Source organism: Ammospiza caudacuta, chromosome 1, assembly GCF_027887145.1.
Source record: "Ammospiza caudacuta isolate bAmmCau1 chromosome 1, bAmmCau1.pri, whole genome shotgun sequence".
Taxonomy (NCBI): domain Eukaryota; kingdom Metazoa; phylum Chordata; class Aves; order Passeriformes; family Passerellidae; genus Ammospiza; species Ammospiza caudacuta.
In genome coordinates, this window is record NC_080593.1 from 34,753,960 (window position 1) to 34,766,904 (window position 12,945).

Sequence of the window (12,945 nt, forward strand, 5' to 3'; positions counted from 1 at the left end):
CTTAGTGTACCCTGTGGCAGCACTGTGATTAGCAAGCAGTGTGGTATAACAGGAGAGTGAAATTGCTGAAGAACTCATATTTATGCTGTCTGTGGTCCACATGGGGTTGCTTCAGACTTACTTCTAGTTGGGTGCTGGGAATGCCTATACTGGATTTGTGTAGGTTTTGGTTGTGGCTTCTGTGAGGAGTGGCTTCTGTGAGAAGCTGCCAGAAGCTTCCCCTGAGAACTGATACCAGCCAATGCCTGACAGAGCCAATGGACCCATTTCTGGCCAAGGCTGAGCCTGCGGGTGATGATGGCAGCACCTCTGGGATAACAGATTAAAGAAGACTATGGGAGAGGGGGAAACTGTGTGAGAGAAATTGCAGCTGAAGAGTGAAAACATGAGAGAAAGAACGTTGCAGACATCGGGGTCAGTGAAGGAGGGCAAAAGGTCCAGGTGTTGGAGCAGCCCATGGTGAAGACCCTGGTGAGATAAACTGCCTCCTGCATCCTGTGGAGGACCCCATGCTGGAGAGGGTGGATGTGCCTGAAGAAAGCTGTGACTCTGCACTGGAGCAGATTTGCTGGCAGGACCTGTGACCCCACAGGGGACCTGTGCTGGAGCTGTCTGTTCCTGGAGGACTGCACCCCATGGATGGGGTCCTACACTGGAACAGTTCATGCAGAACTGCAGCCTGTGGGAAGGATGTGTGTTGAAGTTTGTAGAGGAGTGTCTCCCATGGGAGGGACCCTACACTGGAGCAGAGGAAGAGAGTGAGGAGTCCTCTCCCCCTGAGGAGGAAGGAGCAGCAAAGACAACGTGTGATGAATTGACTGCAGCCTCCCTTCCCCGTCCTGGCTGTGCTGCTGGAAGAGAGGAGATAGAGAATTTGGGAGTGAAGTCGAATTTGAAACGAGGAGGTGGGGTCTGAGTGTGTTAAGATTTGGTTTTATTTCTCATTATCCTATTCTGATTTGACTGGTAATAAATTAGATTAATTTTCCCCCTAAGTTGAGTCTGTTTTTGCCCATGACAGTACTTGCTAAGTGATCTCTCTGTGTCCTCATCACAACCCACAAGCCTTTTGTTATATTCTCCCCCTTATCCAACTGAGGAGGGGAATTGTGGAGTGGCTTTGGTGGGCACCTGGCATCCAGCCAGGCAAAACCCACAATAGAATAACCATTAGGTGTTTTTTCCTGATGTACATCATCCTCCATTTCATCCAAAAGGAATGCAGTTTCTGCGCCCTGAGATTGTTCTCTGATCTGCAGTGTGATAGGCAGTAATGAAATTTACTGGGAGTTTTGCTTTACAAATATGCTCTTGATCCAAATTAGACAGTCAGTTTAGACATAGCCTTTGAGGCCAGCATGGAAAAGTCAGATTATGCAGGCATCTTTCTGGTGCATCTTGCCAATCTTTTCACAGCAAAGCCACTTGGATCTCAAAAGACTAGAAATTGTTTTAAAGTAATATGAGTTATGAATATAATATTGAAGTGGAAAAGTAGTGCTGTTGAGAGTGGACATAGAGTTTAAAAAGGGCATACTGTCTAGCTTTAAGTTACATCTTATTTTAGTCTCTTTCTTGCTTTTTTGTTTCTGAATGTGTTAAATTACTACTGTGTTTTATTTTGAAGGGAGGGGATATGTGTTAGTACTGAAGCAACCAAACATTTATTAATCTTAAATTGCTTTTGGTGTTTCTGGTGGGATCATTAATATTTTTATCTCAAATGGTGAAACTGCAGATATTTACTGAAATATGTTACCAATGTATCATGTGCTGTAAAAATAGCTAAGAGACAGGACTTCAGGGCATTTATTTGTCTATACATCTTCAGAAATGGTTACAAAGTGTATTAGTATTCCTCTGAACTTCTGTGATATTAAAAAAAATGACCAAATAATGGACTAGAGATAGCTGAATTTATGTCTGGACTCAAGAACAAGATGATTATGCCATCAGGGAGCCTAGAGGCAGTGACTGCTTTATATAGTAGCTTCTTTTAAAAATAAATTTAAAATTACATTTTGTAATCCTGGCCTTCTTGGAGGAGTGAGAGGCTGGTAGTTCAGCTTGGTCAGTGGGCTCTTGGGTTGCCCTGTGTGCTTAGTGCTACATGCTGCAGCTTGCTCTTCATTACTATTTGTTCTCTCTTCCCTCTGGAAAGTTTGTTGTGCAAGATCTTGGGAAATAGAGCTGTGAGAAAAACATCCCAAAGCTGCTTTACAGTGTTTCATATCAACCATTTGTAGGCACTGTAAAACCTCTTGCTCTGTTGATACTTTCAGTGTGTTTCTGTGGGATGAACTTTGCTTTTGATGCTGGAGTCCTACAGTGATAAGAGCAGAGATATGGAAAACAGACTTTTTTTTGGCCATAGATTTAAAACTGAAGCTGAAATTCCAACAAAAATCCAGAATTGAAACTTCTATTTCATAGTGAAACTATTTCACTACAAAGTAAAGTTTGCCTTTATTTCACAGTGAAATAAATTTGTGTGTCATTGCTGGGAGAGAAGACAAGTGGGGAAAGTAGTACTCGTGTACTGACTTCTTGATGTAGTAGTTTTGCTAAAGCCACCAGGAAATGTTGCTTTTCCTTTCAGATGTTTCTAATCCCTTTACCAGCCTGTATTTAAGTTTTGAATTAAGAAATTATGAATTCTCTTCCATCTCTTCTCTTTCCTAGGACGAGGCAAGTATTTTGAAAGAGCAGCTTCGGAAAGCTGAGGATCAGATTCAGGCTAGCAAACAAGAAGCTGTTCTCATGTCAAAAGAGCTGAGTGATGCAGTAAATGTGCGGGACAAGACGATGGCAGATCTTCACAGTGCACGGCTGGAAAATGAAAAATTCAAAAAGCAACTTGCTGAAGCTTTAGCTGAACTCATAAAAATCACAACTTTGAAAAATGAGCAGGTAAATTTTTAGTATTGAAGTTTATCTGTATTTATAAAATCATTACTGGGAATAAAATAGGTTTCTGGATGATTAGTGCAAATAATTATCAAATTTTCTGTTAGCATTCCATATACTACCTTAAATCAAGTGCATGTTATCTGATTTGGAAGTTTGGTCAGAAAGGAGGTTTCTGCTCTTACTCACATCTACTTCTCCCCACATTATTTTCACAGAATAATGCAGTATCTATGTTATTTTGAATCCTCTCCCTGTCTTAATTCTGTTAAGTGAATTAAGACAGGGAGAGGATTCAAAATAACATAGATATTATAGTAGCATTATATTCATTCAAATAAGAAAATATATTGGTAGAAACTTGGGTTATTTCATAATGTTCTTTTGTCATTGATAGATTCTGTATGTCCTTCCTTTAAAGTCCTTCCAATATTTGTAATCAAAGTTAATTTGCTTTAAGTATTTAAAAGTATAAAAATATTAATGTAATGAAAACTGTCTTGACCTTAGTCTTGGATAAAAGTATAGTGAGATAACATACATTTCAACATTTTGATGAAAGTTAGCTTTATCAAGGGTCTTCAGTGACTGCAACTGTATTGCATTCATTTGCTACTAGGATTACTGTAATGATGTAACTGTTAGAAGAAAATATATTGAGTTGAACACAATTAAAATAATACTGTAATATTACAACACTCAAAAGAACTATCATATTTAAAATGTCAAAGAATTGCATGTTTTTTCCCTGTGAGTTTCAGTTGTGTTTTGAAATGTGCTTTGAAATGTATAATGAAAGAAGTAGCAAGCCATCTGAATGCCTCCAGTTAGCAGAAAGTATCCAAGCATGGGCTGTGTCTGGTTGCTGGATGTGGTTTGTGTAGCTCATGTATCAGTGTAGTGGCACCATGGAACACTCCCAGGTGAAACCTAGTGAGTGCAAGGGAATAGTTGTGGCCTCTGCACTTCTGCTGTGTGGCTATACTTGTCTGTAGGGTAGCTGGAACGCCCCCTGGAAGGTGTTTAGACTTTTCCCATACATTCAGACTTTAGATACACATTAATGAACCCATAAAATAAGAATCTTCTTTACCTGCCTCTCATATTGCACCAGTGCCTGTTTACGTCCCTCACTGTGTCCTGCTTGGAATGAATCATATTCTGCTTCTCTCTGTGCTCTCCTGCTTGTGCTATTCCTTTCTTTCCCAGAAAGAGAACAGGAGCTTCAGTACTTACATGGAACATTATGCTTTTTTAATTGAAAAAAGACTTTTTAGGAAATAGTGGTATTTGAACAAAAGGGACAGCAGTTTCTGGGTTTGCTTTTTTTTAAGGAAGCTTCAAACGCAGTGGAACAGGAACTGCGCAGAGAAGTTGAAGATCTGAAGCTTCGTCTACAAATGGCTGCTGACCATTACAAAGAGAAATTCAAAGAATGTCAAAAACTTCAAAAACAAGTAAACAAGTTTACAGAACAGGCAGTAAGTAGTAGAATGGGATAAGTTGCACTTGCTTTTTTGGTAGCATTTCAAAATCAATTTAATTTCCTTCTGTGAAAAATAATGCTTTAAAAAAGGATTAAAATGTGTGGTAAGCAATGACTCTTTACCATTTCCTTTCACAAACTTGCTTGTGAAAATACTTCTATCATTCTCTTTAGGTAGTTGTCCAAACCAAGCATAGAATTTATAGTAGCTGGTGTAGAAGCCTAGTAGAGTTTGGATGAACCTATAAGCATTACATTGTTCAAGGAAGAACTGAAGCTGGGAAAATCCATAATTACTACCTCTGTCCAGTACCACCACAAAAAAGCCCAACAAAAAATCCCAAGCCCAAAAGTGGGGAAATAGAGAACTTGAAGTAGGGTTTAAAAGCCAAGTGGGAAAGAAGTCTCCACAACACAATATGTTGTATTCCATATGTATTTTGTAATCTTAGGACTCTTCCAAGATCTGTTTCATAAATAAATGAATCTTTTGAATGATGATATAAGTCTTAGTCCACCTAGTAACTGAACTTGTCAGCCAATTTCAGATTTGAGGGCAGAGTTCTTCAGAATTTTGTAAAAATTAGAGTTGGAGAGGAGCTGAAACAGGGAAAAGGCCTATGTGCAACGGCAAGATGCACAGATATAAATTCTTAAGAAAACCAGACTTAAGTATTTCTCTTATCCACAGAACATTGCATAAAAACTCATCTTCTCATCCAGAAGGTCAGTGGTGAATGAGGTGTCATATCAGAGCACCTGTGGCTTTTCCTTAAAAATCTTCCTTATCTTTGGCAATGTTGTACATCTTACAGCAAACACCAGATTTTATTGCTTTCACTCCAGAAGTCCAACAGGCATTTCTGATACAGACTCAATTTTTCTAGTGGAGTATTAGATTTAAGTTAATGAATTAAAGTGTAACTGATTCACTAGAAAATGGGATTTTTCTAATAATTTGCTCAGAAATTATTCTTTCTAGGGCAAAAGACCTTCATCAAGTAAGATGATAAAAATCATAGTCTGAAGCAATTTCAGTCTTAGTAGAATTAAATGTTTTTGTATCTTTATCATTACCCACTGTTTAAATGAATGGTTTTGTCTAATTTTGGAGCAAATGATGCATTTTGCAAGATACTTTACTTTGTGTTTTGGCTTTCATTTAATCAAGTACCAAAACAAAATTTCTTTTCACAAAGAAAAATGCAGGGCATCAACAGAAACCGACAGATGCATCTAACATTGAGACAGCTACTGCCATCCTTACAGACAAAAAGTTGTCTGCATCTCCAGGTATCAACAGCTTACATTTTGTCTGCCTTTATAAGCCTGAAAGTGTTGTCTATGTAAAGTAGTCACTAATAGTATTTGTAGTGTAGAGTAGGTGGACTTGTTCTTCTGATTAAAACATTAATTAGAGATGTGAAGATTGAGCTGAATGTTTTGTCTCTTACCAAGTGGTAACAATCATAAATAAGTTCATGTATCAGTTAAGTTGCTATTTTTTAATGTCAGTAGAACTGAACTCTTGAATTTCTCGTTGATGGTTAACAGAGATGGTTTTGCCAAGCTAAGAAACAGTTTTTTGAAAAAAAAAAAAAAACTTACTCAATTTTTCGATATAACACCACAGTAATTTTGTAGTAATGTTATTATGACTATCCACTATAACATTCTGCTGTAAATCAATCTGCTGAAAAGTTCTGATTATGTGATGGCAAGGTCAAGTCAACTGCCTATTTTCATGAATTATAGGTGTAGTGGTTTATAAGAAAATGTTTATAATTATTATGAACTATTAAGCTATTGCAAAAATAATTTTCTAAAATTTCAATATGTAATAGGTTAAAACTGAAGAAGAAATCTTTCACTATGAGGCTGGTGAGGCATTGTAACAGGCTTCATTCCCAAAGGACTTATGAATGCCCCATGCCCTGGAGTGTTTAAGGCCAGGTTGGATGGGGTTCTGAGCAGCATGGTGTGTAGTGGAGGGTGTCCCTGCCCATGGCAGGGGGATTGGAGCTAGAGGATCTTTAAGGTCCTTTCCAGCCCAAACCATTCTGTGATTTTATCATTGTTTAAATTGATAAATGCCAAAAAATGCTGATTAGCTTTTTCTGTGTTATTTTATAACTGACAGATTCTTGCTTTCTGTAAAGACCAAAGGTTGTAATTTCTATTAGTTTCCTCCTGTCTGAAGTAAATTCAAGTGTTTTTTAAAACAAACAATCCCAACAAGCTCAGTGGTTGTGTGTGATGAAGTAGTTTGCTGAGATGCTTCCCTATTTTTATGTAAGAATAGAGTATTTAGAATGATAGCATACATATTTTGGTGTTTGTTTTGTTTTCTTTCTTGGGAAAGTACTACATACGTGTGTATTTATGTTGATCTTCTCTTGATGTGAGAGAACTGAACACAGATGTGCCAGTACGGTTGCTGATCATACATAGCACATAATGCTGATTGTCTCTGCTTTGGATAACATGGAGCACTCTGGTTTTGATGCACTCTCAAATCTGGGCTGTCATCTCTCTTACACAAACTTTATGGAAGAAAAAAAAATCCATGTTTTTGTTTTTTTCTTCAATGTTCACAGTTAGCCCCATTTCACCTGACATAGTTTCGGAATCCGTGGTAAAGGAGCAAGTGCGTGAGATGAATAAAGAGATTGCTGAGAAAACAGAGAAGTATAAGAAATGCAAGCAAATGTTGGCAGTAAGTAAACAGCTGCTTTGGAAAGCTGAACAAAAAGTAGCTGTAGATGCTAGGCCTTAAGACCACAAGGCCTACCCAGCTGAGTTGCCTTCCTTTTTTGTGTGATACACCGTGATTATGGTAGAAATTTTAACATTAGAAAACACATTTTTGTTCAGTCAGCTCTTGACTGTGTATTTAGAGGGTCCCAACAAGGAAAACCAAGATACAGTAAAACAAATGTCCACATGCTTAAGGTTTTAAATACTTTCTATTCTTACATTAAGTGTAATTGCTCTTATAAATCAAATTCAGCAGGGTTCTGTAAACCAGCTGATGTTTGGAACGAGTGTGGCAGTGTTGATCGGGTACACTGTCCAAAGCAAAGTAACTTTTCCCTGTTGCTTGTCATGGCTTTTACAGTGTTTTCAGACCCGAGTGGGTTTTTCCACCTACCTTGGGCTCAGTCATACATAAAGGCATTTATTTGGTTGTCTCAACCAAAGTTGGCACTTAATTTTCATTTAGCCAGTTTGGATGTGTGTATAATGATGGCGTATTGCATCAGTGGCGCTGGTGAAAAGTTCAGAACAGTTCAAGAAATTGTTTCTGAGTGTTGTCTTGTCTGTCTTCATTTTGTGTTCTTGTTTTATCACAATGATACCATTCTATTTTAGTAGGTTTTCCAGGATGTAATAACTGTCCTGTAATTTTGTTCATGACCCTGTCCATGGAGAGCCTGCATTGGCTTCTGCTGGATGTTTATTCCATAGTGATTTTTGAAGAAAGCTTTGCCTGTGACCTTCTGGATGAAAGATACTTAGGTTGTGAAAGTCACTTGGGAGAGGTTTTATATTGAAGTGAGGTACTTGAAAGAATAGTCAGGGTTAGTAATATTAGGGTACAAAGAAACTTGAAACTGTGAAACTGAAGAGGAATGTCAGCTTGTTGAAAACTAAGGGAAAGAAATGCTTATTGAACATAATTTATGCAGTGTTCTGTGGTCCTGACCATTTCAGAGTCTTGAGTCAGGCTTGTAGAAGCCATTTGTAAATGGTCTCATTTTAAAAGCATGGAGTGATATTTTTGGGGGTGGGAGGGAGAATCTCTTAAGACTATAAATATTTCATGCTGTGGTATAAACTACTTTAGGATGAGAAGATGAAATGCAGTGTTTATGCTGATGAATTAGCTAAACTGGAGCTGAAGTGGAAAGAACAAGTGAAAATCAATGAGGGTATAAAATTACAGCTGGCAGCAATGGAAGATCAGTATAAGGTAAGTTACAGATTTTGGTTATGACAATTAATGGTTACTTCTGCTTAACATGGCTGCTTATTTCTGATAGTTCAAGTAATGAAGAACTTTAATAGGGAAAGCACACTAAATACATTTTTGCTGTAAATACAAATTCTGCTCTTGAAGAAACAATACAGTCTTGTAATGTTTCTTTTAAAGTAAAAGAGATCTGCTAAGACCTACTATCACCTGGCCATCAGTTTTTTAATACTGTGGATTTAGACAAACCCCTAAATGATGTAGTCTTGTATACAGGGAAAAAAGTGCAAGGAATTTCTACTTTCCTGCTGCTTGCTGTAATGCTAACAGGAAGGTTGATTGGTGTGTTTGTCTAAAATCTTCATATTCTATATTGGATTACCAGTGTAGTAATGTCTAATTCATTTTACCTGAAGTCAGTAGAGAGAGGGAGGAGTGATCCATTGTTTTTAAAATCATGCAAGAATTTTATGTGGAGAACCTCAGCTATGGTCTTGGTATAGTGATGTAACACATTCACCAGAAAGTCAAGTATAGTGGGCAGCTTTAGCTTACAAGGGGCCTTAATCTTTGAGGTTATGTGATAGCAATGCTTATGCTGAATTTGTTTTTTAGGTCAATAGGGATGACATAAGAGCAACAAATGTTCATGAGACCAGCTTTTCTGCTGGTTCTCAGTCTCATGGTGATAATCCAGTTGACTCTGTTGCCTGTTTTTGCTCATTGTGATGAAAAATAATTAAACTGAACTGTGACTGTATTGGTTCTACTAGGAACCCCTTTTTATTAGGAATTACAGCACTTTTTCTTGATAAAATGCTGAATTGTTCTACAGTTTCTTTCAGTACTCCATTTGCCATATTTTTCTGACACTTTCCAAAGCTCTTAATTTCAGTTTTATAAAATGTATGACTCTTTCCAGTTTATTTAACTAATTAGCAGTGATCTGTTGCCATGCATAATTTAATGTGAAGTAAGTTTAACTTCTCAACAGCAGGTGTAATAAATAATTGGTTCTACGATTGAAAACATTTTGACTGCAATTAAAAATTTGCCATAATTCAGGAGGGTGCAGGTGGTACAGAAAAAGTGAGCTTTTTTTGCCAGTCAGGAGATTTTGCTCCATTGACCTAAACTAGGAGAAGGAATATCAGAATTGAAAAAAATGTATAAGCAGTTATGCCAAGCATTGAGCTTTGATATTAGAAAAACAGGGGAAGAGGCAGTCTCTAAACAAAGTAGAATACTAGTAAAATAGTCCTTTGTAGTGAGAGATTATTTAAATCATCATTTTGAAGCCAGGAAGAGTTGTGTAATGTGTCAGTTGCACCTCCTCCCAGAGCACCCAATAGAGACACAACGTAGATGTTCGTGAAACAAATTTAGTGTCTCTGAGGCAGGAGTAGCTTTTGGTTCTCTCAAGTTCTGTGGTGGGACATATGAAATGCCAAGAGATTTCTTCAGAAATAATGAGATGAGGCTTTCAGACCTTCAGCTGTGTCTGTGCAGTGGTGCCCCTCCTGCCATTGGTGGCACTGATATAACTCCTTGTTTTTAACACAGAATTTTCGCATTCCACAACTGTTTAGTGAAAACTGGCAAGAAAAGGCTGCTGATTAACTGCTGTTATGCAGCAGATAAAACTTTGTGAGAATTGTTGGGCAGGATTTATAGTAACACTCGCTATGTGTTGCATGTAACTCTAGTAGACAAAACTGTTTTCATCTGAAAGATTAACTTAATCAGGGAGCTTTGTTTTCACGATGTAACATGCAGGGAAATAGTTTCCATTCACTAATACAAGAATCTTAATCTTCTTTTCATACAGATTCAGCTGGCAGAAAAAGAGAGACGAATAAAGGAACTGGCATCACAGTTGGAACTCTTTACCAGTGAGAAGGTATTGTCACACATTCTGAAATACTAATGCAATGTAGAAGTACGTCTGAGCTATTATATGGCAATTAATTGAAGCCAAATTTTACTGAAAAGTGAAATAATGATATGTATTTATTACATTCAGATAGTATTGTATGGTATTGTGCAAAGTTTGGATTTTTCTTTGAAACTTCATTTGATTGCCTTACAATTCCAGTATGAAGAAATACTTAATGAAAACCATTCATTTTAATAGTGATAAACTGAAAAAACCGCAAACTTTCAGATTAAGCTAGTTAATTTTTTGTAGAATTCTAGATTGTCAAGTAGTTGGTATTTATCTTCTTTTTAAGCCAAGGATATTATTTTTAATAGATCTCTTATATTTTTCTTGTTGAAAAGAAATGAAATTTAAGTTTGAATTTTGGTGAGGCTAGTTTAGGTGGAGGGAGTAATTTTAAACACCATACATAAGAACAACAACTATAATAATAATAATGTATGAAGCTTATAAAAGCTTGGAACTTTGTCCACCAAATTTGTAGATATTTACATTACAGAGAAGAATCAAAGTGCCTTTCTAGACTAGACCCATGATTAAAAGGTTAAGCATGGGGTAGTAGTAAACAGCATTTCAGTTTGTACTCATGATCAGTGTTTGTTTATAAACTAAGCATAGCTTTCTAAAAATGGTCATTTGCTGTCTCTTCAAACCTATGAAATGACTTTGTTTCTTTTTTATTTACATACTTAGATAGCCTTTGTTTTTTTTGTTTTTTTTTTTTGGTTTTTTTTTAATCGTTCTCTACCCTAGCTGTCCAACTTCTGGCTAAGGTTTTTTTGCACCATCTTTTTACAGTCATGTTGATCTACATTGTGTTTCAATTGTATGTAACGCTAAAATTAAACTACTAATGCTACTACCTCTCATTTAAAACTGCTTCTGGATTGCAGAAGCAATTGGTTTTAAAAAGGAAAATCTTGATTTCATTGCTAATTGATTGTTGCTGCTTTGTATTGAGTAAATATTAATTCCTTAGATTTTACACACCAAAATGTGCAATCCTAGCTTTTTAGTCTTACCTGTTTTAATTATATGTTCCTTTTAGTTTATAAATCTAAAGTAACTCTGGCATAGTTTTATATTGTAACTAGAGGATGGATGCCATCCATTACATGAGGTCTTTTTGCACTTGAGTAGTGTTTTGTTTTTCAGAGTAGTTATTGGTACTTGATTTTTGCATTTTTCTGTGCAAGAGGTTGATCTGAAATTCACCTGTTTGCAAGAAAAAAAATTAAATTGTCCCTTTTTTAAACAGGCTTTTAATTCTTACAGAGTTGAGCTGGCAGTTGAAGCTTTGGTTTTAAGTTTCAATTTAAAATCTTTCAGGGAAAAGACACCCTTCAGTCTTTGAGGGTTTTGTTAGCATCGTGTCAACAAATATTAAACATGAACCCAGAGAACCCAGAAGAAAATACTAATCAGAAAGAACATTGCTGGAAAGCATGTCTGCCTTAACAGTACCTATTTTTTAATTATTGTTTTCATATTTATATCTCAGAATTTTTTGCTTGGTTCTGAATTTAAATGGCGTATTCCTTTTCATATTCACGCCATTTTGCTCTCTCTCCCTTAACCCACTTTGTTGAATGGAAGGATGAGAAAGATTTTTATTGGGATAAATTACAGCTGATGCATTGACCACACTGAAGTCACTTTAATTAGTGTCTTTTAAGATCTATACTGGCTTAGAGTTTTAATGGTTTCTAAGTTATAAAACCCCTTTATAGTTTGTAATTACTATCATATGTATGGTTTACGTGCAGGAACCCAGAATTTTAAGTATATTAATTTTTTGAAGAGTTCTGTTTGATCATTTCTGAAAGAATGATCTGATTCAAATATTGCTGTCAAATATCAGAAGGGATCCAGTGCAATGTACTTAATAGTTCACAAATGTCTGTTGCTCATTAATTCATATGGAATTATATCAAGTATGTACATAGATGTGGTCCACATACTAAAATGCTACATTTTTGAATGGTATGGTATGGTATGATATGAAAAAAAAAAAAAGGGTTTTTTTTTTTAAATTTTAACTTTTAAAAACTTTTCTCACTGCGCATTATCTTTAGTTATTGTTAGTCCACTGATTTTTACTGATTTAGCTAATTTTTCTTTATTGTAAAAAGGATGCAGACACTTGAAAAACATGGAAGTTCTGTTCATGTAATTAGAACAAACTGACAACAAATCAAGAAAAAAATAAAATCTTTTAAAAATATCTTCCTTGTCTTTTTTTTTCTTCATTGACTATTTTTGGTATTTATGGTATACTGGGCATAAGGTCAAAATGAAAATACAGTAGGAAGGTTAGCAGATTTTTTCTTGTAAAAAGATATTTCATAAACATTTCAAATTTTGCTAGGACTCCATAGGTTAACTCCATTTTGAACTTTGCATTATTTAGGAGCTTGGCAGGACACCAGGAGATCAGGCTGGAAGGATGATGGAAGGACAGACCTCACAGCAGACATTACATTTTCGCAACCCATACTCAGAGGAAAATGGACCAGTTCCTGCAGTGCCAAGTAGACTACCAGTATTGCAATATGGAAACCCTTATGCAATTCAGGAAAGAAGAGGTAAATAAACTTCACACCCCCCAATATAATTTCTCCCTCTGTTTCAAAAGCAGTG

At 36.3% G+C, this 12,945-nt stretch overlaps 1 protein-coding gene across 3 annotated transcripts in view; it reads left to right on the forward strand.

Moving 5' to 3' along the window:
- TAX1BP1 (Tax1 binding protein 1) overlaps nucleotides 1–12,945 on the forward strand; it is a 55,509-nt gene that overhangs the window by 34,686 nt on the left and 7,878 nt on the right. For 2 of the 3 annotated variants that reach the window (XM_058820785.1, XM_058820794.1), the window contains 7 exons: nucleotides 2,683–2,910; nucleotides 4,242–4,388; nucleotides 5,593–5,686; nucleotides 6,991–7,109; nucleotides 8,241–8,366; nucleotides 10,195–10,266; nucleotides 12,716–12,890. In XM_058820785.1, coding sequence (XP_058676768.1) covers nucleotides 2,683–2,910; nucleotides 4,242–4,388; nucleotides 5,593–5,686; nucleotides 6,991–7,109; nucleotides 8,241–8,366; nucleotides 10,195–10,266; nucleotides 12,716–12,890 — 961 coding nt within the window. The remainder of the gene's footprint in view (nucleotides 1–2,682; nucleotides 2,911–4,241; nucleotides 4,389–5,592; nucleotides 5,687–6,990; nucleotides 7,110–8,240; nucleotides 8,367–10,194; nucleotides 10,267–12,715; nucleotides 12,891–12,945) is intronic. The other variant, XM_058820801.1, reaches the window with a different exon arrangement.